We start from the raw sequence: 26,242 nt of genomic DNA, 5'->3' as shown, positions 1-26,242 counted from the left end.
GTTGATCTACTCCCTTCATTCATTCACTCATAGTTCTCACTCCCTGACGCACGTACTGAGCAGCCGAGGTGCCCGTCACTCCGCCACTCACGCATGTATTTTCGGCTCCTCTCTCCCGCGTCCACGCGCCGTGCGCGCTTGCAGGCCCCTTTCCTTCTGTCACTGAGCGTTCGTGCAGTGAGATCACGTTTCCAGCGTGGCCTCTGCCCGGGCAGCGCGCCGGCCTTGGGCCCGGCCCGGGAGGCCACTGCAAACGTTTACTTTGGGGCTGGCCGGTTAAAGGTGAGATGTCCGATCGGAGACGCCGCAGACTCCTGGATTGGGCGGGGAGGGGTCGGGGGACCGGGGCGGGGCGAGGGTGCCCGGTGGCCGCTGCCCCCTCCCGGCTCTCCTTCCGGGGCGTCAGGGGCCGGGCGCGAGGCGGTGGACCAGCGCTCCGGGCGGCAGAGCTGGGGGCAGGGCCGGGCTTTCGTTGCGCCGCCCAGCCGGCCGGGCAGAGGCGCTGGGGCGCCGGAGACGCGTGGTGGGCGCAGGGCAGGGGCGCCGGCCCGGGCAGAGGCTGCCGCAGCGCCGCAGGTGCCGGGGCGCAGGGGCCGGGCGGCGCGGAGGCGGCCTGGGCGCGGCGGGGACTTGGCGCTGAAGCTGCCCAAGCGCGGGGGAGGAACGGGGCGGGGCACAGGGGTGCGGAAGGCCGGGGGGCAGGGGAGGCGCCAGCGCCAGGCGGAAGCTTCGGGGGCGCAGAGGAGGTGCTGGGCCTGGGGAGGGGCGCGGAGGCGGCCTGGGTGTTCGCGGGGCCTGGGGGCGGAGGGGGGCGCGCGGGCTGCCCGATCGCTGAGGAAGGGCGCGGGTGGGGGGCGCAGTGGTGGTCGCGGGGCGAAGAGTATCCTGCGGGGCGAGGGACGCCGGGCCAGCCTGGGACACAGGCTGCCCGGGGCGCGGCGAGGCCACTGGGGACACCCGGGTGGGCAGGGGCCGGGGGACGACTTGGGGGAGGCAGAGGCAGCCCCGGAGCGCGGAGGGAACGTTTGGAGACGGGGCGGGGAGGGGCTGACCCGGGGGAGGCGCTGTAGGGCGGTGCTGCAGCCCCGGGGGTCTGTCTGGAATGCCGAGCTGTCTCCGCAGGCCTGGAGCTCCGCGCGGCGCCCAGAGACGACGCCTCCGCCAGGCCCGGCTAGAGGCCGCCCCCGCGCCCAGGCGCACTTGGCCGCCCGGTGCCCACTGCGCGCTGGGCCTCAGACCATGCCGGGTGAGTCGGGAAGACCCCTCGTGCTCAGCCTCCCTGCTCTGCTGGCGCGGCTGAGATTGGCCCGCGCTGGGGGCACCCCCAGCTGTGCGCGCGCAAGGTCGCCCCCAACCCCTCAGCTCCCACGGTGCGCCTGCCCAGTGTCCCCCGGGGCTGGAGAGCTTGGTGTCCCTGGGGCAGGTGGAGATGGGGGTCTCAGCAACTGGGAGACGGGCGCTGAGATTTGGTAATTTTCCTTCTGTAAAAAAGGAGCCCTTGGAGATTAAATGGGCTGGTTTGTTGGCCAGCGTGGAAACGCGTGGGCGTCTCACGGACGCGGAGACCCGTGGGAGTTCATGTCCCTGTGGCTCTGGGAAGACAGAGCCTGTGGTTCCCCTCTCCCAGCCTCGCCCCTCGAGGTCAGGCTGGAGGCGGAACTGGGTCTTCCGATAAAGACCCAGGGTTAATCCCGAAGCCGGGCAGCAGACCGACCGTGGCCAGATGCTGGGACTTCGGCGAGCCCTGGCCCCCCAGGGCTGCAGTTCGGTCCTGTCTGCCTTCTCTTGGGTCTGGGGGGGGGCACATCCGATTTGGACAGTAGACTTCCAAAGCTTAGAAACGTGATGGTGGAGGAGTTTCCTGAGGATCCAGTGGTTGGGACTCCGTGCTTCCAATGCAGGGGGCACGGGTTCCTTACCTGGTGGGAGAACCAAGATCCCACATGCTGCGACATGGCCAAAAAAAAAAAAAAAACCTCCCCAGAAATGTGATGATGAAACATCATCTCCACCCATGCGAAAGATGCCCGTCCTGTTTTTATCATGAAGACAGCCCGTGCTTGCACCAGTACGGGCCTGAACATGCAGGAGCGCATTTATTCAGAGGAGCGATTTGGTATTTCAGCGAGCTGTTTCCATGCTTCTGTTCCTCCTCTGTGCTTTAGAGAGGAGAAATGTTGGGGCAGAAAAGGCAGATTTCCTGCCGTGTGCTCTCAGAGTCTTCGCCGAGAAGCAGCCAAGTCTGTGTTCCAGGCGGCGGTTTGGAGCTCTGCAGAGTGAACAACGCATTTTCTGCCAACCCGCTGGGGTCCATATAATGGTAGCATTCAGGAGGGACGTTCGGACACTTCGGCCACGGAATGTGCTAGAAAGAGCCCATCTGGGTATTCAGCATTTTGCCGGGAACAAAAAACACCTTTGAGTAAAAGAGGAGAGAGGCAGAGGAGGAAGCCGGGATGTTATTTCGGGGCAGGGTCCGGGGGTTGGTTGTAAGGTGGGTGGAAGAGAAGTAAACATTTCTCCCAGGCCCGTTATAACACTGTCAGCCACCGCCGTCTTCAGGATGAACTCGATTTTGCGACATTTTTTTTCCCCCCAACCTGGGGCTGGAGGACAGCCACCCGTTCTATTTCTGTTTTCCCACCCTGCACGCATGCCAAAAGTCCCCTCCCCAGCGCCCTGCCTGGTGGAAACTCAGCCTTTCAATGCAGGAGGCTTGGATAATTGTGGTGTGTTGTTTTGATGCCATGCCCAAACCTGACAGCTGGGAGTTTCTTAAAGGTAGGGTGGTGTTGGAATCTGCAGACTTGTCCATGAAGTTCTCAGCCTTTGTCACATTAACATCCACTGGTCTGCCTTTGCACTTGAGATGGAGATTTTATCCAGGCAAGATTTTGCACCGTCATGCCCCGGCCCCTGGGGGCCGGCCTTGGGAGTCATGTGTCTTTGACCTAGAACGGGAGGCTGAGTCTTGGGGTCGCTGGAGAAAGGGGGTCTTCTCTCCACTGGGGCTGTCTTGTCATCCTGTTAATAGAAGCCATAATCCTTCCCCCTAGCAAAGGGAGAGTCCAGTAGTTCCATAAAACCCTCTCTGCAGACCCAGCCCTGTCTGTCTTCCTCCCCTGTTCTGGACAGTTGCCTGTCACTGCTGCCTCTTCCCACTGTAGCCCACCTGCCCCATGCCTCAGCCCTCTGGGTCCCCAGAGACCTCCCAGATGATGTGGCTCTGTCTATAGATAGAGATAGGTGATAGATCTAGATAGATAGATAGGTGGATGATAAACAGTTGGATACACAGATGTTAGATAATGATAGATGGATAGAAAAATGGCTGGATGGGTGGATAGCTAGACATATCTTTTGGGCTGCAGACTTGAGTTCTGAGGTTTGCTGTCTTTAATACTCAGCCCACAGTGGAAATGCCAGGAATTCTCATTCCCTCTTAATCCAGGATAATGTGTAGACAGGAGCTCGTTGGAACAGGCATGCTTGGGCGTTTACCCCAATGGAATGTCAAGGTTAAGATGCCAGCTCCAGGAAAACCAGAGCCAGAAGCTTGGTCCTGGTGTTCTGTTTGGCGTGACCGTGTCTTTGGGCCGTGCTCTGGGGAGGGCACAGTGGCTGGAGGGGAAGACCGTCTGGTCTTTGAGAACTGAGCTCTGTGTGTTCCAGCCGTGGGCTGTTGAATTTTAATTTCTGTCGACAGCAGGGGAGCCAAGGCCTGGATTTCTTGATCCCATTGTTTTTATCCTGGCAACCAGCTCCTGGGGGCCCCAGACTCACATTGTTTCAAAGTCCCTGTAAAAGTCAACTTCACGAGTTCACACTTAGATTCAAAACTGCCATAAATCGGATTGGCCATCCGAGTTTCTTCCTCTGCTGTGGAGACATTAGGAAACTGAGAGCCTTTTGGTTAATGAGACAATATATTTTCCCTTCTCCCATCTCCTTGGCCTCATATATCCTTGAGTTGAAGTCTTTCCAACAAGTGGGTTGTGTGGAATTTAATTAATGGCTTTGGCCGTTCCTTCTGAGCCCAGTTCTTTTGAGCTGGGCAGGAGTCCTCATGGTAACTCAGACAATCCAAACTTTGTTTCCACCTTTTGCTTTGTGTTCGCCCAAGACCCAAATATTTTGGGTGAGTTTTTGAGACTTGAATGCAGAATCAAATAAGGGGTCTGAGCTATGCCCATTGGCCGTGTTGCAGCACCAGGAAGGTTTTTTTAAATTGAAGTATAGACGATTAACAATGTTGTGTTGGTTTCAGGTATACAGCAAAGTGATTCAGTTATACGTATATATCTATATTATTTAGACTCGTTTCCCTTATAGGTTATTACAAGATAATGAATATGGTTCCCTGTGCAATACAAGTAGGACCTCATGTTTATTTTATATACAGTAGTTCGTATCTGTTAATCTGAACCAGGGAATTTTAATCATGCTCTACTTGGCTTTGTCTCACTCATGTTTAGGGTTTCCTCTTTTCCTGTGTGTGTGTGTGTGTGTGTGGTTTTTCTCTTTTTCTTTTTTTTGTTTTGAAGAAGAATTTTTTTTGCTTTATTTTGAAACAAAAGGATGCATGTGAAATGTCCTTGATGCGTATTTTAGAACAGCGAACAGTTATTCAGTTAGAGTCGGGAAGCTTGAGAGAGTTGGAGGTGACCGTCAGCCCTGCCGTCCCCTGAGACCCGTCGAAAACATAACCCTGTTGTTTTTGTCCACGTCCACAGTGTCTGACCAGGCGTTTGTCACGCTGGCTACCAATGATGTCTACTGCCAGGGGGCCCTGGTGCTGGGGCAATCATTGCGGGACCACAGGGCCACCAGGAGGTTGGTGGTGCTGGTCACCCCTCAGGTGTCCACCCTGCTCAGGTAAGACTCAGACACACACCTGGTCCTCCTGAAGAAGCAGGTCCTCTGCGCTGGAGCAGGTCCCAGCCATGGAAATTGGTGATGACGTGGTATTTTCTTAGAGAGAGAGTTACTTTGAATACTGTGCAATGTGAAAGTACAAATGTAGAGTAGAAGTGGAAAAGCTACTAAAGAATAGAAAAGATAGACCCAGAAGCTCCAACATCTGTCTAAGACTGGGAGTTTCAGGAAGGACAGAAGTGGAGAGAAGGGATTCAAGGAAATATTTCAGCTCTGAGGGAGGATTTTAGATTGTGGGTGTTCCCTGAGCGTTGAGCAGAATGAAGGAAGGAAACCCAAGTGTTGATACAGAAGGTACCATTTCAGAGCACGAAGAATGGAGAAAAAGGACTAAATGCATTTCGGGTCTCAGCCTGGTTCAGAGAGCTGATGCCTCAAAGCTCTTAGACTAACTAATTTTGAAATGAAATTTCTGTATTCAGCTAAATGCAATTTGAAAGCAAAATCAAGATGTTTCATATATGCAGAAGGTCAACAGAAGGTCCCTCAAGGACCTTTGAGAAAAAATTACTTGAGGATATACTCAAGCACAATGAAATGTGAATCCAAGAAAGAAGAAATAGAATATAAGAAGTAGGTTTTGAATATATAAAGTAAAAATGGATGGAGATCTTCTGTTGGTTTCTATCTACCCAGCCTTTCCTTCTCACTGCCCATGCACTTTGGAAAGAGAAAGTACCTTCCTAAGAGATGACCCGAATCAGTCTATGTTAAGATGGTTTAATATGTCTTGCTTTTCACGTTTGCCTAAGTTTTAAGCATGAATGAAACGTGGGCAAAGCCACGAGACCCACATGGGGAAAGTAAAACCTGGTATGAAGACTGCAGCAGCAGGGCACAGCATGTCTCATGTTGGATGGTGGGCCGTTCTCCTAGGATTTGGCATGTCTTTTCCAGGGTGATCCTCTCGAGGGTGTTTGATGAGGTCATCGAGGTGAACCTGATAGACAGTGTAGACTACATCCACCTGGCCTTTCTGAAGAGACCTGAGCTCAGAGTCACCCTCACCAAGCTTCACTGTTGGACACTCACCCATTATAGCAAGTGCGTCTTCCTGGATGCAGATACCCTGGTGAGTACAAGGGAGGGTAAGGACCAGACCCTCCACTTGTTGAGGAGCCCCCGACAAAGACCATGCCTCCCCCTCCTTAAGCAAGCTGCTAGCTTGTGCTGGTGGATCCCCACCAGGTAACCTCCATCACTATCACCAACATCAGTTAGTCAATCAGCATCAGATAGAACACACCTACTGCAGTAGACCCTGCTGAGTACACTGGGATACTTGAAGGCATGTTCCTTCCCTAGGAGGGGCTTGTAATCACATTATTTCATCTACACAAAGTAAACTATTAGAGAAATATTCTTCCTTGATCGTACCGTGAATTACAGAGTCCTGAAGGGACTGGTACACCTGGCTTCTTAAGCTGTGGCATCCCCCATTGTCATTTGGGGTAGTTACCTTTGGTGTAGGAGCCCAGGATGGGCACTTTCATAAACAGCCATTGGGAAGTTGAAATGTTAAATGAGGTTGGAGTGTCAGAGATACATTCGAGGTTGTCTTGGTTGTGCAAAAGCAGCTCTGTAGGAAAACGGGTGCAGAGGAAGATAACAAGTGCATAATCAGAGTAATTTCTTTCCCAAACAGCACAATTCAGAAAGCCAGTAGGTGTTGGAGAGAACTACTGTTGGTGGTCAAGCTCTCGAAGACAGTGGATTATATGATATTGACTTGCAAACTTCTATGTTTATGGATTTCCAGTCTTGTAGGTCACATTTGCTAGATGAAAGAGAATAGATACAATTAAGAGCATTCCATGGAGGATCTTAAGAGCCTCGAGATGATAATTGCATTTCAGTGACAGTGTTACTTCAAACCCTTGAAATAAACCAGGGAGCAATCTTACACACACACTCTTCTCTTTTGAATATAAATCTAAAAGAAGAGAGTCAGGGGCTTCCCTGGTGGCACAGTGGTTGAGAGTCCGCCTGCCGATGCAGGGGACGCGGGTTCGTGCCCCAGTCCTGGAAGATCCCACATGCTGCGGAGCGGTTGGGCCTGTGGACCATGGCCGCTGAGCCTGCATGTCTGGAGCCTGTGCTCCACAAGGGGAGAGGCCACAACAGTGAGAGACCTGCGTACCGCAAAAAAATAAATAAATAAAAGATAAAAGAAGAGAGTCAGTCAAGAAATTGGGTATAAGTTTCCCATCACTGAATGTTGTCTGGCCCATTGTGAAGTTCCTGTTGCATTTCTCACTTGTGCCCCAGAGGTTAAGAGAAGTGTCGCTGTTACTGAGTCCAAGCTTGTACTGCTCCCCACACGAGACAGGCCAGTAAATCGAGAGACGAGGTGTTGAAGCAAGGAATAATGGCTTTATTCGGAAAGCCAGCAGACCGGGAAGATGATGGACTCGTGTCCCAAAGACCCATCTTCCCTGAGTTAGAATTCAAGCTTCTTTTATACTAAAAGGGGAGGGGCTAAAGTCCTGCTTCTGGTCAGAATTTCTTCCTTCTTGCAGCCATTCACAGGTGGGCCTGATGAGGAGGTTTTCCTGTGAGCGAAACAGAGGTATTTTAGCTTAACACTCATTGCACTGGAGGCAGGGTTCCCGGAGATGGGCCATTATCTCTTGTTTAAGCTTATGGGCAACATCCCTTTGGTGATTAACTTGCAGCAAAAGCAGTAGAATGCAAAGGTTAAAGTAAGAGAAGCAGGTCCAATATGGAGTCAGATTGGTTCTTCCCTATGAGATCGTACGGGTCCCCCATGCTCTGTTGCTGCAGGTGCTGTCCAATATCGATGAGCTGTTCAATAGGAGAGAGTTTTCTGCGGCCCCGGATCCCGGATGGCCGGATTGCTTCAATAGCGGGGTATTTGTCTTCCAACCTTCCCTAGAGACGCATGGCCTCTTGCTGAAGCATGCCACCGACCATGGCAGCTTTGACGGTAGGTGAAGGGTAGCTGGACATTTGTGGAAGAGAATGGGTCCTGAACCCATCCCTCTGCTCCACCGGCACCTAGTCCCCACCACCCTGTATCTGTGAGCAGCAAGTTAAAGATGGGGATTGAAGAACAAGTCCAGGAAGAGGTGAAGATGTAAGTAAGTAAATACACGGTAGAGAGAACCGCTGAAAATATCTTCGATGGGTAGAAGGAAGAACTCCCCAGTCCTGATCACATAGGATGGGTAGACACAACGTTTCTTTAAAGGGCCTGATAGGGGACTTCCCTGGTGGTCCAGTGGTTAGGACTCCGCACTTCCACTTCAGGGGGCACGGGTTCCATCCCTGGTTGGGGAACTACGATCCCGCGAACCTCACGGCGCAGCCAAAATAAAATAAAAAAGGACCAGGTAATTAATGTTTTCAGCATCGTGGGGCATATCATCTCTGTGACAGATATTAGTTGTGGCACGCAGGATCTTTGGTTGAGGTGTGGGCTCTTCTTTGTGACACGCGGGCTTCTCTCTAGTTGTGGCGTTTGGATTTTTTTTTCCTCTAATTGTGGTGTGCAGGGTTCAGAGCACATGAGCTCTGTAGTTTGCAGCACACAGGCTCTCTCGTTGAGGTGTGTGAGCTCAGTATTTGTAGTGTGTGGGCTTAGTTGCCCCATGGCATGTGGGATCTTGGTTCCTGGACAGGGATTATACTTGCATCCCCTGCATTGGAAGGCGGATTCTTTACCACTGGACCACCCGGGAAGTCCCGAGACTATGCACTTTTTAAATGAATGGTGTGGGTTATCAGCCACTTTTGAGACAACGACCATGTTTTAGTGGGTTGAGAGAGGAAACGTAATTTATGCACTGGGGTACCAGTGTTTTTCCATTATGTCTTCAAACATGTCTTGCATTCTCTTGGTGCACTGTACCATGCTTTATTAACTTCTTTGGCTGTTTGTTAACTCTCTAGGGGCAGACCAAGGCTTGTTGAACAGTTTCTTCAGTAGCTGGTCCACAGCAGACATCCAGAAACACTTGCCGTTCATTTATAACTTGAGTAGCAACACGGCATACACCTACAGCCCTGCTTTCAAACAGTAAGTTTCATGCCAAGCCCAATTCTTCTATACCTGGTCAACCATCCTCTCTCAGAATCTAATATCAGCTTTTGGCACTTTGAAGGAAAAAAAAAAAAAAAGATCATCCTTCTGCTTGCTTATTTATTGCTTTACATGGTAGGTAATCAAGGCAGCTAGACTTAATGAGAGTGGTTCCCAAAGTGTTGCCCAGGGAACCCCAGGGGTTCCCCGCCCCTCTTTCAACGGTCTTTGAAATCAAAGTGACTTTAAAAAAATTAATTCTAAGATGTCATTTTCATCTTTTCACTCTTGTTTTCTCATAATTGGACAGTGGGATTTTACAGAAACTCCATGACATGATGTGATAAAAAGCATTGTACTGAATGCAGGTGCAGATATGAAAAACCAACCGTCTCCTCGTAAAATAGTCAATGTTGCTCTTTTTACAAATTTTTAAAAATATAGTTATATAGAGAGTTATATTTTATGAAAAGATACAAAAGATGTGACATTTTACGCATTTTTAAAAATATAGTTATATATAGTTATAGTTTATGAAGAGATATGAAAGATGTCACTTTTTGTACGTTTAAAAAATATAGCTATAGTTATAATTATATTTTTATGAACAAATACAAAAGATGTCACTTTTTACACACTTAAAAGATATATAGTAATATATAGTTATAGTTATACTTTATGAAAAAATATAAAAGTTACATTAACATATAATGGGCCCATGGTTTTTTACTGAGTTGGTACATGGGTTTTCTAATTTCTCGGTTTTAACTTCTGTTGCGGTGAATATGGACAGATGGAATCCATGTGAACAAACATCTTTTGTTCCTCTGTGATTTGTAAGAATGTCAAGAGGTCCTAGAACCAAAACGTGTGAGATCCACTGCTCTAGGGGACATTGTTATAAGTGAAAATGGAAAATCTGAGAAGATTTTGAGCGTGCTTTTTTAATAGGGGCCGCACCGCCGCCAAGGAGGCAGACACTGGTTTGTGGGGCGTGAAGCCATCATATCCTTTTTAATGTAAAAAGCACGGCTGTACCTACAGAACGTAGATATACAGGGCAAATATGATATTAACATTTCATAGGAAAGCAATTAAGAAAAAAATGTTTAAAAAGTTTTGAGGTTGGTGGGAGTGGTGATAATGAAAAAAAAAAGGTCGAGAGGGGAAAATTCACCATCTTGTACAAGAAGCCAGTTTTCTGGTCTGCAGCTTGCATTATCTACTATAAAATCTACTTTTTAAAGTTTTTATCGTTTTCAGGATAAGATGATTTCGGCTACGGTACTGCCCATCTTTCTAAAAGACTCCTGATTTCTTCTTCCCGTTTTGGGGAACATCCCAAGTGGGTGATGATGATGTTTCTTGGTCTGTAGAAAATGAAAGGCTGCAAACGTGGATTGATGAAGCAGTTATTTTTACTGCAAGTCTAGGTGGTCCTTAATGACAGGATCGTCCATAACTCGTTGAGATGCATCTTTACGTCCCGCTGTCTGTGATGAGTCCTGTGGTTGTCCCAGGCTCTCTTTGTGTGGTCACTTCCAAGAGGAAGGCAGGATGCTTTGTGTTTCCTCCTCAGGTTCGGCTCGAGTGCGAAGGTGGTCCACTTTTTGGGGTCCACAAAGCCGTGGAACTACAAGTACAATCCCCAGACGGGCTCCGTCTTGGAGGAGGGCTCCGGGTCTGTCAGCCAGCATCAGATGTCCTTCCTTAACCTGTGGTGGGGGATTTACCACCGCAGCATTCTGCCTCTTTATGAAAATATCCGTCCCGAGGACGAACAGACATCTCCAGGACACACAGTAAGCACACAATTCCCTTGACATCCAAGAGTTCAGACCGGGGATAAACTCTCCGTGATCCACACCTGTGGGTTTTCTTCACATACGTGTTCCTCCCTCTTTTTTTGGAGTCTCTTCTCATTTTTTTTTATAAGTGGTTTTATTCTTTTTTTATATTAATTTATTTTTGACTGCGTTGGGTCTTCGTTGCTACACGCGGGCTTTCTCTAGTTGCGGCGAGCGGGGGCTACTCTTCGCTGTGGTGCACAGGCTTCTCATTGCGGTGGTTTCTCTTGTTGCGGAGCACGGTCTCTAGGTGTGCGGGCTTCAGCAGTTGTGGCTCGCGGGCTCTAGAGCACAGGCTCAGTAGTTGTGGCACACGGGCTTAGTTGCTTCGCGGCATGTGGGCTCTTCCCGGACCAGGGCTCGAACCCGTGTTCACTGCATTGGCAGGTGGATTCTTAACCACTGTGCCACCAGGGAAGCCCCATTTGATTTTTTATAACTGTAACCCTACATGCTCTCCATAGTAGAGTTTCTGCAGTGAATTTTTTTGTTTGTTTTTTGGCTGCGACTGGTCTTAGTTGCGGCCTGTAAGATCTTTTAGTTGTGGCACTCGGAATTCTTAGTTGTGGCACTCGGACTTCTTAGTTGTGGCATGCATGCAGGATCTAGTTCCCCGACCAGGGATCGACGCTGGGTCCCCTTCATTGCGAGCGCGGAATCTTACCCACTGGACCACCAGGGAAGTCCCTCTGCAGTGGGCTTAACAGGGAGACACGTGCCTTGCCAAAGACCTTTTAAAATAAGGTCCCAGGAAATTTTATTTCCTGGTCAGTTTTTGACTAGTGCATGTATTGGTACAACAGAGTCCAGCGTCTGTAGATGCTTGTGTTGGGATCTTGAAACGAATTCATATTTTAGCGTTTTTACTATGGTTTCTGTTTTGTGCAGCTGGGTGCTGCTTTTCAAGAGAACTAAAGCTTTCTCTGACCCTGGGACACGAGTGAGGAGGGTTTTATTCAGATTCTTGATAGGAAGTTGCTGTTTTTTCCTGCAAAGCAGTATGCTAGGTACTGGGTTGGCTATGAAGGAAAATAAGACCAAGTCAGGTGGTTCTAAGCAGTAAAACGTAGAGAGCAGTGTAGGGACCCTGTGCCTTGGGATCCTTCTCACCTGGAGCAGTAATGTGAACGCGGATGTCGGCACTGGGGACCACTGGCCACACAGGGGAGGGGAAGGGCAACAGGAGATTGGGAAAGATGTCAGGAGGACCTTGCTAAGTGTGAATACCTTTTCTGCAGGCTCACCTCGGGGGCGCTGGGGTGCCTTGTTCAAGTTCAGCGCCCACTGCTGAGGGGTCGTGTGCAAATGCTGTGCCCCGCTCCGGGGAGCCCTGTACCAATTGGGCGGAGGGGCCCCGCCAGCCTTGGCCTGAGAGCACCACGGTGGTGGTGGAGGAGACCCCCGCTTCGCCTGACGCATGCCCCGTGGAAGATGTAAGTACGTGCTCATCTCACCGGTGTGATGGGGACACAGACGCTGGTTCCCCCGCGAGATGAAGCAGAGAGGATGCTCCCCGGGCTCCCGGGGAGGGGCTGGGGGGATGGGAGGAACCTGTCTTCAGTTTGCTCTATGGTATTAGGGCCTCCTGAGCTTCTTTAGAGAAAATGGCAAAATTGCACGTCCCGGTAAAGCCCCTGAGAGCCACGTCCTAATCCCTGGAACCTGGAAATGCTGCCTTATATGGAAATGGAATTTTGCAGGCGGGATTGAGTTAAGGACCTTGACATGGGGACGTGGTCCTGGATTATCCGGGGGGCACACAGTGTCGTCACAAGGGTTCTCGTAAGAGGGAGGCGAAAGGAAGCTTGATGAGCTGGGATAGAAGCAGGAGCGAGACGGGGAGAGCAATGGGAAGATGCTGAGCTTCTGGCTTGGAAGACGTACAGGAGCCAGGGGACACAGGTGCCTCTACGAGCTGGAAAAGGCGAAGAAATGGGGCACTGGCTAGAACCTCCAGAAGGAGCTCAGCCTTGCTGAGGACACCTGCCCAGTGAGACCCAGCGTGGACTTCTGACCTCCAGAACTGCTAACATCATCAGTCTGCATTGTTTTTGTTTTGGTTTGGTTTTTACACTTCTTGAAGGTTGATTCTTTGCCAGGTGCAGTCCTAAGCACTGTACGGTACACTGTTCCTGTTAAAAACCACAAGAGGACTATTCTTGTGTCCATTTTTTAAGACTAATTTTTTTTTAGAGTGTAGTTGCTTTACAATGTTGTGTGAGTTTCTGCTGTACAGCTAAGTGAATCAACTGTATGTATACATATATCCCCTCTTTTTTGGATTCCCTTTCATTTAGGTCACCACCGAGCATTGAGTAGAGTTCCCTGTGCTCTACAGTAAGTTCTCATTAGTGATCTATTTTATATATAGTAGTATATGTATGTCCATCCCAATCTCCCAATTCATCCCACCCCACCTTCCCCCCCCCACCCACGCCGGTAACCATAGGTTTGTTCTCTACATCTGTGTCTCTCTTTCTGCTTTGCAAATAAGTTCATCTGTATCATTTTTCTAGATTCCACATAGAAGTGATATTATACGATATTTGATTTTCTTTTTCTGACTTACTTCACTCTGTATGACCGTCTCTAGGTCCATCCATGTCTCTGCAAATGGCACTATTTCGTTCTTTTTTATGGCTGAGTAATATTCCATTGTATATATGTACCACATCTTCTTTACCCATTCCTCTGTTGATGGATATTTAGGTTGCTTCCATTTCCTGGCTACTGTAAACAGTGCTGCAGTGAACAGAGGGGTGCATGTGTCTTTTCTAACTGTGGTCCTCTCCGGGTTTATGCCCAGGAGTGGGCTTGCTGGGTCATACGTTAGCTCTACTGTTAGTTTTTTGAGGAACCTCCATCCTGTTCTCCACAGTGGCTGCACCCGTTGACATTCCTACCAACAGTGCAGGAGGGTTCCCTTTTCTCCACACCCTCTCCAGCATTTATTGTTTGTACATTTTTTGATGGTGGCATTGTTTTAAGCCACCTAGTTTGTGGTCCTCTGTCACGGCAGCCACAGAAAACTAATAGCGCGAAGAACAGATGTTCAGTCTCCTCCAGATATGAGCGGCGTCCCCAGATTTTCAGGTTGAAAGGGCAGTGCTTTTATTCTCCTCCAAGCCACCTGCCTTTGCGTCCTGAGAGGTTGCAGTTAAACCCCCAGCTTGAAGAGGACTTGGATCGATTCATGTGGACCCATCTGGTCACTTCTAGTGAGGCTGGATCCTCAGAAATTCTACCCACAGAGACGAAAAATAAAAGCGCACTTTATTTGCAAAACAATAAGGCTAAATCAGGCTGCTGTTTATCCATCCCTGATTTCTGGGAAATAGGTGGGATGAGTGTCTGGCGATGACAGAGTTCCCATTTTAAATCCTCACATTCAAAGCCATTTTAAGTCCCTTCATGTCTCACAATTAACATGAGTTCATGGCTGGGGATGGATTTGGGGACTGGATGGAAGGGAAGGTGTCCTTTTATGGGTATTTGGAATAGCTTTGGGAGAGCTGTTTCTTGATGATTATAAACAGTTGATGGATACATTTTAGCAAACGTTTCTGTGGAAGGCACCCTACACTCTACTATAATGTGGAATCAATTATGTCCAGGCAACTTCCATGCATTAATAATTTTTGAGTTGCAATTTCATAGCCATCCAAACCATTTGAAAAAGCTCTAGGTTTGGACTCTGGAAGTGGTCGAAAGTGAGCTTTTCCTAGTTTTTTTATTCCTTCTCCTGTACCCGGAGGTCCCCATTGCTTGGCTCTGGCCCCAGGAAGTGCCTTCTGTGAGTTAAATAAAGAGCATCTGCTGCTTCCAGGAATGTGAACAGTCTGTCGATTAAGCTCTTACATTACGTGGAGAAGTGGCTCCCTGTTCTGCCAGGAGGAACCGTGCCTGTGACGGGACTTTTTAAAACAGAAGCAGAGTTGATTTACAGTATTGTGTTAGTCTCAGGTGTCCAGCAAAGTGCGTCAGTTATTTTTTTCAGATTGTATTCCATTATCAGTTATTACAAGATATTGAATCTAATGCCCTGTGCTATACAGGAGGTCCTTTGTGCCCGGATTTTTGAGAAGAGTCCGCATTCCCATTAGATGTTTGACACTTAGCCGCTGTGGAGTATCTCTCAGAAAACTCGTTCCAACTGTGATGGTTAATTTTAGGGGTCAAGTTAACCAGAGAAAGGGCTACCCAGATGGGTGGTGAAACACATTATTTCAGGGTGTGTTTCTGGAAGAGATTAGCATTTAAGAAAGTCTCTATTGATGGACTATCTTATGATGAGCATGTGTCTCTAAAAATGAGAAGATCATGGCCCTTCTATAAGGAAGGGGTACTTTTTGGCAGTGTGTGTGTGTATATTTCATTATTTTACACTCCCAGGCCATCTTTGTAATTAATTATGCAGCATTGCTGCCACCTACCGGCCATCCATTGAATGATTCACTCTGGGTTCTTTATTTTGGGGATTTGGAACCAGTCCAAAAAACCAAAACGGTTATTTTCATAAATTCCTGTAACTGCGGAAGAGCTGGGTGTCTGGATCTGGGATCCTTATTCCAAAAAGCAGCCTTTGTATGTATAACCATGGCAGTGTCGAGGAGTAGGTCTCCGTTTTCAAAAGTTGAATATCTCGGGCTTCCCTGGTGGCGCAGTGGTTAAGAGCCTGCCTGCTGATGCAGGGGACACCGGTTCATGCCCCGGTCCAGGAGAATCCCACATGCCGCGGAGCGGCTGGGCCGGTGAGCCAGTGCCGCTGAGCCTGAGCGTCTGGAGTCTGTGCTCCGCAACGGGAGAGGCCACAACAGTGAGAGGCCCGTGTACCGCAAAAAAAAAAAAAAAAAAAAAAAAAAAAAAAAAAGTTGAATATCTCATTTATTTCCCATATAAAGGCATGTGTTAGATAAATATTTTTGCAGTTTGTTATCTTCTCAGCCAAGTGTCCTGTCCTATAGCCTCCTGGGTTGGGAAATGCAGTTAGTGGGAAGATTAGGGATGCTTTTCCTTGTTTTTTTGAAGTTATTGGTTGTTTTTGCTCTGGTTAATTTCTAAATGGTATCCTTGGATGAACAGAAGTACCTAGTTTAGACCAATTTGTTAATGTTTCCTATATGAGTAGTGGGTTTTGTTTACCTTTTAGGAAATCTGTCTCTAAATCAGGGTCATAAAGCTAATCACCTCTGACGTCTTACGGATTTTTTATTCTTTTTACTTTTTACATTAAAGTATATAATTGATCTGGAATTGATGTTTTTTTTTAATGGGTGTTAGGATTCAAACTAGAAAATTCCACTCCCCAACCCTGATTGGATAAGGAAATTATTTATTTTTATGGTATTTATTATTTGTGCAATTATCTCATTCATCATTTTTTTCTCCCTAAAGGTTGTTTTGGTGTTTTGTACACCAGGGAGACTTAGGATGCATTAATGATGTGGATTGAATAGGGCTCGTAGAGGGCTTGGTGGTCAGAGAGGTGTGAATTCAAATCCCCCCTCTCTCACTTGCTACGTCTGGCATGTTTAACAAGTATCTCTGTCTGAAAGTTCAACTTTTCCTCAGTAAGAGAAGGGATCAGACTCTCTACGTCATAGGGTTGTTGTGAGATTAAAAGGAATAATGCATAAAAAGTTTATGAGTATAATTTAGGAACCAGTGTTGAACACCTAATAAAAAGGAGCTGTTATTATCCTGGCCTTTCATGTTTTGGATAAAGTTATCATTTTATTTTCTACTGTAATTATTAGAACTTAATTTTATTTTTGGCTTTCACGTACATAATCAAGATCAGGAAGAATGAGCCCATATTTTTTGTTTTTATTTATTTTTTAAAATATTTTATTGAATTATAGTTGATTTCCAGCATTGTGTTAATTTCTGCTGTACAGCCAAGTGATTGTTATACATGTATCTATTCTTTTTCGTATTCTTTTCCATTATGGTTTATCACAAGATATTGAATATAGTTCCCTGTGCTCTACAGTAGGACCTTGTCATTTATCCATCCTATATATAATAGTTTGCATCTGCTAATCTGAAACTCCTGATCAATCCCTCCCCCTCAACCTTGGCAACCACCAGTCTGTTCTCTGTGAGCCTGTTTCTGTTTTATAGATAAGTTCATTAGTGTCATATTGTAGATTCCACATATAAGTGATATCATGCGATAATTTTTCTTTCTCTGTCTGACTTACTTCACTTAGTATGATCATCTCTAGGTCCATCCATGTTGCTGCAAATGGCATGATTTTGTTCTTTTTTATGAGCCCGTATTTTAATTTGCACTTTCAAGTTGACAAGATAGAAAAAGCAAAATTAAAAAAGAGCAACTTTATGAATACAGTGTTAGCTTCTACATTAAAAAATTTGTTACTGAATTTCACCAAAAATGTACTTTTGTGCACTTTTTACTGCCAACTTACTTCAGTTTCCTAATGTCCTCCTTTACCTCTGCCTCAGGACATTTGCACGTGCGTGCTGTCCTGCTTTTCTCACCATTGTCTCTTTCTCACCGCATCTCATGCTCATCTTTCAAACTTTGTTCCAGATGTTACTCCTTCAGGAGTCCTTACCCCTCCTGACGAGGTCGATCTGACTTTGATAAACCTGCCCTTGATTCTCTGTCATTTTCCTTTGCAGAATTTTACAGGATTGTCATCTTATAGTTGTTATTTGTGGAACATTCATCTCTCTCCTTAGACAGTAAGCTGCATGAGGGTGGCCTGCTCTTTGGTCTTCCTACTTTACTCTCTGTGAATATCCTTTGGACGCATACATAGGTGCCTCAGTTAATACAGGGATGACCTGCCCTTTCTCCACAATGGGAAAGCTGGTACCAGAGATTTGGGAGCTGGGAGTATGAGTTGCCAGCCTCCATGTCAGGTCAGCTCACTCAAAATCTTCTGGGGCAGTGGCTGGAGAATCTGCCTTCCCAGGATGGAGACTTGTTTAGCTCTGTCTGACCGCCACAGTCGGGGTCAGCCCAGCCCACAACACGATTCCTGCCATGTGTTTGCCGTGAGGACGGACAGGTGTGTCCACATTCTCTTCTCTGTGGCCGACACTCATTAGTTACATTGCTGGAGCCTTTGGACTTGAATGGGCTCCAGCCTGGGGGCACGGCCTTGGCCCCCGACCCTGAATTCATCAGGGTGGGCTAGCTACTGTAATAAATAGCCCCCCAAATACATACAAGTGTAATTCTGATGCGTGTCACACTCAGCTGAGGTGGTAAAGATGTGCTGTGGTCCATGCAGTCTTCCGGGGATCCAGGATTCCTCCCCTTGGCCTGCTCCATCACCATCTAAGGAAGCCCTTGTCCACGGTGGCTCCTTAAGAAAGGATTAGGCTCCCATGAGGAAGCCATCCATCGCCTGTAATGCATTAAGTCGTGTCCTGTGCATCTGGGATGATCTTTGCTACGTACCAGTCTGGGGAGAGCCAAGAAAATAGTTGCTCAAATGGTTTTCCGTAGGGTTTCGTTTTCCTGTGGAAATCCGGCTGAAATTGGAAGAGGTTGTCTGCAGAGGGACATTGCTCTTCACCTGACCTGTGGGGACAGAGGGTAGGAAACGTGTCCCCCACCTCAGCACCCAGTCTGGGGGGGACTCACGTCACATCTCCTCAACACCGTGGGTGAGAATTCATCACGTGGTCCTTCTTAGATGCAAGGAGCCCAAGACAAAACAGCAGGCACAGGCATGGGCGAGCTCCTCTGAGCCATATTTGCCATATTTGGAGGCAGAAAAGCATCAATTTGGTGTTTGTAGTTATTTGCACGAAGGGTTGTCCTAACTTGGCGTTTGCTCTTTTTTTTTAGATGATAGGTTGGCCGGAAAGGGAGACTTCCGCTGGAGTGATGTGTGACCCGTTGTCACCACCCTCCGCCCAATGCGCAGACTTCACAGAGACCCAGATCAGCTCGGTATAACTCACTTCTGTTTCTTTCTTTTTCTTTTTTTTTCTTTTTTCTGTACCGCACAGCATATGGGATCCTAGTTCCCCGACTAGGGATTGAATCCGCGGCCCCTGCCTTGGAAGTTCAGGGTCTTAACCACTGGACCTCCAGGGAATTCCCTACTTCTGCTTCTTAAACATGGCCGTGTCTCTGGATGCCTGTCCATCGACCACCCAAGGAGATGCCCCATGGGCTTCTTTGCCATCCCGTGACCTTCCTAAATGGTTTTTCCATTGTGTTGTGATGAGTCTCCTTATTTTCCAGGTGGATAGGAGACCTGGGTTGTCTATTCAGATTTTTTTTTCCCTCCTCCATCACTGAGTTTTGTGTTGGTCCTTTGGTCATTCTCTTATATCTTTCTTTAGGAAGACTCAAAAAAGAAAAAGATGCAACATCAAAATGGCCTATATGTCTTCCTTAATTTTAGTTAAGTTTTCGGGACAACTGTGCACCCGTGTTTCACATCACTATTCAAGGATTATGGCTTTCCCTTTTTTTTCCCTCCTAAATTTACCCGCATGAATCTGGGCTTTTGTTCCCAAGCATCCTCAGAAGATTAAACCCAGACAGACTCTTAATCTCGCTGACAGACCGTCTTAGTCAAATGCTTCCATAGACATTTGGTCTAAACTAATTGTATCCCTCTCTGAAAAGTTTTTTTGTTGTTGTTTTAAAATTTTTACTGGAGTACAGTTGATGTACAATGTTGTGTTAGTTTCAGGGGTACAGCAAAGTGAATCAGTTATACGTACACATATATCCACTCTTTTTTAGATTCTTTTCCCATATAGGTCCTTACAGAGTATTGAGTAGAGTTCCCTGTGCTATATGGTAGGTCCTTATTAGTTATCTAGTTTATATATAGCAGTGTGTATGTGCCAATCCCAGTCTCCTAATTTGAAAAGTTAACCTTTACATCACATGACAAATGTCAGCATCTCATCTTGTGCAAGAAAAAGCTGGGGAAAAGTTCAGAGTGGCAAAGCACACTAAATGGCTTATTTATTTAGCACAACCCATTTGTTTGGTCTTATTTTCCCAGGAAAAAGAGTTCTCTGTCATTTTGGTTAAGACTGCGGTCCTGTGAAGCCCCCTGCAGACTAACGATGGAACGGTTATGTTTCTAGCAGCCCGTGGAGAGCGCGGAAGGTGGCCCATCTGAGGAAGCCTTGGAGCCAGGCCGGGAGCCCCCTGTGGATGTCACCAGGGACCCCAGTCTCCAGGATGCTTTGGAGGTGGTGTCCTCATTGTTTGCCTTGTCCAGCTCTCCTGATGGATGCTGTGCGCTAACTCAGGGGCCAGCTGTGTACACGCACTGGCGTTACCCCCATTTCAAGCCTCGCTTGTGGAGAGAAGAGTCCGCTTGCTTTTCCTACTGCCTGAGACCCATTTGTCTTCTCTCTGGCGTTTGCCCGCAGTGGTCGGTCCACCCTCTTTCCTGTCCTCCGCTCTGATAATCACGCCCGTTCTCTCTTCAAAAGCTGTTCTGCAAAAGTTAATTGAAGTTATGGCGCTGTGCTGTGTTTTCCTGCAAAGTGAGCTTGGAAGTTCATGCACATTGTCTAAAAAGACGAGCATAAAAGCTGGGAAATTTGGTGGTGGTGGGGGGAACCTTTCAATCCAAATCAAGCATGCGTTGATTTCTTCTTGAAGAAGGAAATGAAAGATGCTTTCTTCCTGACTCTTCCTCTTACAGATGTTCTGGTCTTAAACTTCAGGCTCTGCGATGATGCTTTTAATGAAGGCTCATTTCTCTCTAACCATGATCTAGTAACACCTTTTGGTCTTTTAGAGCAAATACAGCTCTAGAGCTGAGTGTTGGGTGTAGGATGAAAATTCGTATTGATTTTTTGTATTGTGTTTTTGTCTGTTGAGGCTGCTGTAACAAAAACACCATCGTCTGGGTGGCTTATGAATAATAAGAAATGTATTTCTAGCAGTTCTGGAGGCTAGACCTTGGTGTCTGGTGAGAGCCCGCTTCCTGGCTCACAGAAGGTGTCTTGTTGCTGGTTCCTCACATGAAGGAAGGGGTGAGGGAGCTCTCTGGGGTCTCTCTTTTTTTGAATTTATTTTTTAATTGAAGTATAGTTGATTTACAATGTCGTGTTAATTTCAGGTGTACAGCAAAGTGATTATATATATATATATTTTTTCTCTTTTATTAAGGTTCTTTTCCATTATAGGTTATTATAAGATAGTGAGTAGAGTTCCCTGTGCTCTACAGTAGGTCCTTGTTGTTTATCTGTTTTATATATAATAGTATGTATTTGTTAATCCTAAACTCCTAATTTATCTCTCCTCTGGAGTCTCTTTTATAAGGGCACTAATCCCATCAAGGGGGCTCCACCCCATGACCTCATCACCTCCCAAAGACCCCTCCTCCTCACACCATCCCTTTGGGGGTTAGGATTTAATATATGAGTTTGAGGGGGGACACACATATGCAGTTTACAGGAGCATATATTTGGAATATGGTCTAGGATATACTCGATATTGTAGTTTGCTGGGTGCTTTGACCAGAATTTACCCTTGGAGAAAATGGGAACACTTTTTCTCCCTCTTACTTTGTCAGCCTAGCAGCTGCCAGCCTCAGTATTGTCAACGTATGTCTGGCGCTGTTGGTGAAGCTTTCTTCTGAAACTCTACTTTTTTTTTTACATGGAAGTATAGTTGATTTACAGTGTTGTATTGCGTGTGGAATGGGAGTCCCTTCACCAGTTCAGCCTATGCGTAATGATTCTGAGGCTCCCGGAACTGGACGTAGAGTTATCGGTGGGTAGCGTGCTATGGGTGGGAGGGATGTGGGTCAGACCTCCCTCTCACAGCTCAGCCGTGCGGGAGGTTTGGGACTGTGGGTGAGTCCACGTCCTTCTCTGAACACCCACGAGATGGAGACAAGGGTGCCCACCTTGTAGAGCTGGCGGGGGATTAGACCAGAGGGTGGTCTGGAGGAAACCCTGGTTAGTGCCTGGCTCATAAAGATAAAAACTCTGATCCCCCCACCGGGGCTGCAGCCCAACAGCTCCCAGTGAGGGTACCAAGAGCATCCCCGCCTTCTGGGGAGATGCACACACCTGGGAGGGCATCCCGGTGAGGCTGGAATTGTGAGCACCCAAGAAACAGGGGCTCAGTTTCCCGTTTATCTGCTCTACTGGGGCGCTTTGATGTTCTGCTAGACGCGGGAGGACCCTCAGTTGGTATCTGGTGTCGTTCCGTGTTTCATAAAATCAAGGGAGTATGTTGTTTTCTCAGATGCTCACCTCCTCTTGTTACCAAGGAAGATGCGAGCGCCATGCTGCTTTCTGCCGAGAACTAGAGCGGGGACGGGGCCCCTGTGTCCCATTCTTTCCAGAAAGTTTTCATTCCCGGGAACTCACGGAGCCCCAGTCCAAGCGCTCTTAGCAGGGAAATGTGCTGAGTTATCCTGGAAAAGATCTTGTTTTCACTCTTGCAGTTTCTTTTACCAACACGTTGGCAATGTTTCAATGAAATGTGCAGGGATGAGTGTAGAAAGCAGAACCTTATATGGAAAAACTCTTTGAAAGCATCGTGGCAGATAAACAGTGGAGAAAGTGCTGCATGCCTAGTAGATAGAAACTGTAGCATAACTGTCTGGTGTCCAGTACAGTCCTCCCCCCACCCCACCCCTTTTGCTGATCTATTTGAGTGCCAACCAAAAGTCGTGTGTGTGTGTGTGTGTGTGTGTGTGTGTGTGTGTGTACACGTTTGCATATTTATAATTTTCCTCATACGTATCCTTTAAGAATATGGAAACCCTGCCATGGCAAGAAAAAAAAACCGATTTACATTAGTCTTGAAACGGTCTTGCCAGGGTGTCCAAAATGTCATACACTTTATTTACACATTATGAACCTTTTCTTCGTTTCTTGCGTAGTTTGGTTACACACAGGGATACAGAACTTTTTTTTAAACTTTTTATTTTGGAGATTAGTTGATGAACAATGTTGTGATACTTTCAGGTATACAGCACACTGATTCAGTTATACATAGATAGGTATCTATTCTTTTTTCAAATTCTCTTCCCATTTAGCTTGTGACGTAATATTGAGCAGAGTTCCCTGTGCTCTACAGTAGGTCCTTGTTGGTTATCCATTTTAATTATAGCAGATACAGAACCTTTTTTTGGGTGGGTGGAAAGATTAAGATGATCATATAAGTGTGTGTGAAAGGGTTTTGTGGCTAGACATTGAAACAAGTCTTAGGAACAAGTGGACACAAGTACAATGATAAAGTATAAAATTTCAAACCAGTCAGGCCAACACAGCATCTTCTTGTAAGAAGGTTATATTAAATTCAGCGTGTGGTTTGTTCAAAAGCAAAGTGGGAACTGTCGGCATCATCTCCCTGAGACGTGGTGAGGCCTGTCTGTGGAACCGATTGCTCAGCCAGGTGGATGCCCGGGCCGGCTTTCACTCTCTGCCGACGGTTTTTCTAACACCATCTCCTGTGGGCTTGTCTTCCCTAGGTGGACCTGGCCATCTCCGTCTCTGAGATTTCCATCGAAGAAAAGGTCAAGGCACTGAGTCCCGAGGAGGGACGGAGGAAGTGGGAGGAGGGATGCATCGATTACCTGGGGAAGGATGCGTTTGTCCGGATTCAGGAGAAGCTGGACCGCTTCCTGCAGTGATGGTGCCATTGCGTTGGGTGGTCCTATTCCATGAACATCTCGAGTCCTTTCCAAGGGAAAGAGTCTTCAACGATGTGCCTCTCTTTATGGTTGACTAGCTTGAGTGCCTCATGTCAGTCACGTGGTCCATTCAAAACCCAGCTCAAAGGCCCGTGTGACCCCAGCTACCCATGCCTCCTGGGGGTTCCCCAGGAGGTTGCATCTCCTTTACACCTTGTCAGCAAAAGGGAACAGGAATAACCTTCTGGTCAACCCTGGGTCTCTGGTCTTGCTCAAAGGATCTCAGGATTCTATCCTGGGCAAGGTGCTGCTGTGTCCATCCTACGTAGGGTTAGATGTCATTGCAGAGCTTCTGTCCCAGGGCTCGTAACACGAGGAGAGGTATTGAGTGCCCTGGGAACCTTTACTGGGTGCCCTGGGACTCTGCAGAATGAAAAGTCCTTTCCGTGACGACGAAGCAAACGTTCGGATGTCTTGAGTGTGACTCCAGTGTGGACTTTTCCAAGCAAAGCTGAGAAACACCACAGCTGTGGTTCCTCTTCGGCAAAAATACCCAAGAGGACTTCCACGTGCCTTGACAGATGCCCCATGGAGATGTGTCAGAGATGTTTGGAAGGAAGGTTCCAGCTGGCTTGGGAGAGGGGACCGCTTCCAAACTGGTTGACCTACTGGTGTAGAAGAACCAAGGGTTTACACTGAGGGGTGTCTGGTGGCCATGCGCTCACAGTAACTGGGTTTGGTTGAGGCTGTTTGTTTCGAGGCAAACCCGTGTGCGGTCCAGGACACCGGGCTGCCCTTTGCTGGGTCACACTACCTCACTTCACAGTATGGAGTTACTGTGCTCTCCAAGCCATGTCAACTCGGTTCTTTCGGGACAGTTCTCCGTTTGATGACACTAGACACTTTATTCCATGAGAAAGCCTCACCTCCAGAAGCATCTGGAAATGAATGCCATATGTTGGAGCTTCTTCCAGGGTCATTGTTGGTTGCCACCATAGGATAATTAAAGCTGGATGTCAGTCGCTATGCTGAAGAGAAGGAAATGCAGTTTTTAAATGTTTGAATGGTTTAGCACACGTGTGCAGTGGAAAATCATGAGTTCATTAGACACAGGTTTGGAAGAAGCTTGAGAGGGCTGTGTTCAAATCCATCTGAGATCTGGCTGGACTTCTGGGGTTCGTTGTGGCATTCACTTGTGTGAGGTGTGAGCTACGGAGGGGTTGTTTCTTTTTATCTATGGGTGAATGATCGGTAGTCTTGGTTGGTTTCACACAGATGATGCTTCAGGGGCTACTTGGAAATAGCCATAGGGACATAGTCCTTGGTGGGTTGCATGGGGTGATCACCAACCATTAGAGTTATCCCATAACTTTGTGTTGGGGAAAGAACGTCTGTGCTCTGAGCCATAGTGTTGGACTAGAAGAAACGGACACCTGAGTCTGGCATACGTGAGAGGAGGATTCCAGAAAATGAACATCTGAGTCCGGTCTAGCTTCTCTGGAGAAGAGAATTCTCCAGTGCCTATGGTCGATTGCTCATTGCCTTAAAGTGTACGCTTAAAATGGACTTCTGTGGTGCCTTCTAGGGTCTGTCCTCACGTTTGGACAAAGGCTAGCACACCGCAATTAAAATTTTAAGACAGCAATGGGGTCTCCTTCTGATGTGTGTTGGGGTGTGTTCTGAGCCATTGGAATAACACAGGAATGTGATGCCTTTGTCCTGCCATAAGTTTAAATAACCACATGGGTTTTTTCAGAATTGATGGTAGCAGTAGAATGAGTAGAACTGTTTACTTCTTACCCTCGGAAATCTCATCAGTTCTCTCCAGGCAGGCTGCCCGCTCTCCTAGCATTGACTTCTCCATTTCACCCATCCGTCCTTTCACCCATCCATCCATCCATCCTCCATCCATCATCTATCCATCCTTTCATCCATCCATCCTTTCATCCATCCATCCATCATCCATCTATCCATCCATCATCCATCCTTTCATCCATCCATCCTTTCATCCATCCATCCATCCATCATCTATCCATCCTTTCATCCATCCATCCATCATCCATCTATCCACCCATCACATGGTTTTTTGAGTTCTCTCCAAATGGCAGGCACTCTGACATGTGCTAAATCAATACATGAGAACATACAAGAACCTATAAGAACATTTTAACGACGTCTAAATAATATCCATCCAAGAGGTGTAATACGATGTTATTTCCTGAAGAATGCCAACGCCAGAATTTGTGCTGTGTAATGTCAGGACAGCAGAATTACATAAGTTGAATCCTTGAGAGAGGTGATTTGACCTATACTATCACTAACATTTTGGTACATAGGAGTTTTTTAAAAAAAAACACATTTAATTGTTTTAGAAATATTATCCAATTATTTTGGGGCAGGATGAAATGGCAGGTGAAGAAAAAGCATTTCCAGATGTATTGACCCGGCCAGCTGGGTTAAGGTGTGTAGATTTACAGGAACACAGCAAGTATTTTTGTTATTCAAAGTCACTTGGTCAAATCCTGGTGCTTGAATGCACAGGAGTTATCCTAATGCTAACGAGTTTTGGTGTGGAAATGCAAACAACTTGAACTAAAATGGGGTTTCTTTAGCCACCACACCTGAATTAGGAAAAGTAGACCAATTCTCCTTCCCCATTTCATAGATCTCTGCCCTTTAGAGTACCATGCCATTTTTACCTTACTGTCTTAAGGTAATGTTTCATATACCACTACTGTCTTATATACCATCTCTTTCCATCATCCTAAGAAACAAAATTGGAATATTTTTTGTTCTTCGGGGTT

General features: G+C 47.1%; 1 protein-coding gene across 4 annotated transcripts; it reads left to right on the top strand.

Annotated features, from left to right (window-relative positions):
• The first annotated feature begins 332 nt into the window (after positions 1 to 332).
• On the top strand, positions 333 to 25,083 carry LOC308609701 (glycogenin-2-like). 4 transcript variants are annotated; one of them, XM_081223420.1, is made up of 12 exons: positions 333 to 576; positions 1,123 to 1,246; positions 2,166 to 2,384; positions 4,734 to 4,875; positions 5,833 to 6,007; positions 7,720 to 7,882; positions 8,848 to 8,974; positions 10,557 to 10,779; positions 12,063 to 12,257; positions 18,653 to 18,757; positions 19,918 to 20,025; positions 23,277 to 25,083. In XM_081223420.1, the coding sequence occupies exons 2-12, from the start codon at positions 1,240 to 1,242 to the stop codon at positions 23,436 to 23,438; spliced, it is 1,626 nt and encodes a 541-aa protein (XP_081079546.1). In that variant the 5' UTR covers positions 333 to 576; positions 1,123 to 1,239; the 3' UTR covers positions 23,439 to 25,083. The 4 variants fall into 4 exon arrangements, with proteins under 4 accessions (XP_081079546.1, XP_081079544.1, XP_081079543.1 ...); XM_081223417.1 differs by lacking the exon at positions 333 to 576 and having other exon boundaries at positions 1,170 to 1,246; positions 19,921 to 20,025; XM_081223418.1 differs by lacking the exons at positions 333 to 576; positions 2,166 to 2,384 and having other exon boundaries at positions 1,153 to 1,246.
• The last annotated feature ends 1,159 nt before the right edge of the window (positions 25,084 to 26,242 follow it).

The sequence above is a fragment of the Mesoplodon bidens genome (genome assembly GCF_964165515.1).
Source record: "Mesoplodon bidens genome assembly, chromosome: Y".
NCBI classification, from domain to species: domain Eukaryota; kingdom Metazoa; phylum Chordata; class Mammalia; order Artiodactyla; family Ziphiidae; genus Mesoplodon; species Mesoplodon bidens.
Note: the sequence above shows the minus strand (reverse complement) of the source record. Positions and strands in the feature narration are given on the sequence as shown.

Bases quoted from the DNA above. Each gene is read 5' to 3' on its own strand.
- LOC308609701 (XM_081223420.1), top strand. The intron at 8,975-10,556 runs GTAAGTTTCATG...TTTCCTCCTCAG, and splicing joins TACAGCCCTGCTTTCAAACA to GTTCGGCTCGAGTGCGAAGG. The intron at 18,758-19,917 runs GTATAACTCACT...TTATGTTTCTAG, and splicing joins CAGAGACCCAGATCAGCTCG to CAGCCCGTGGAGAGCGCGGA.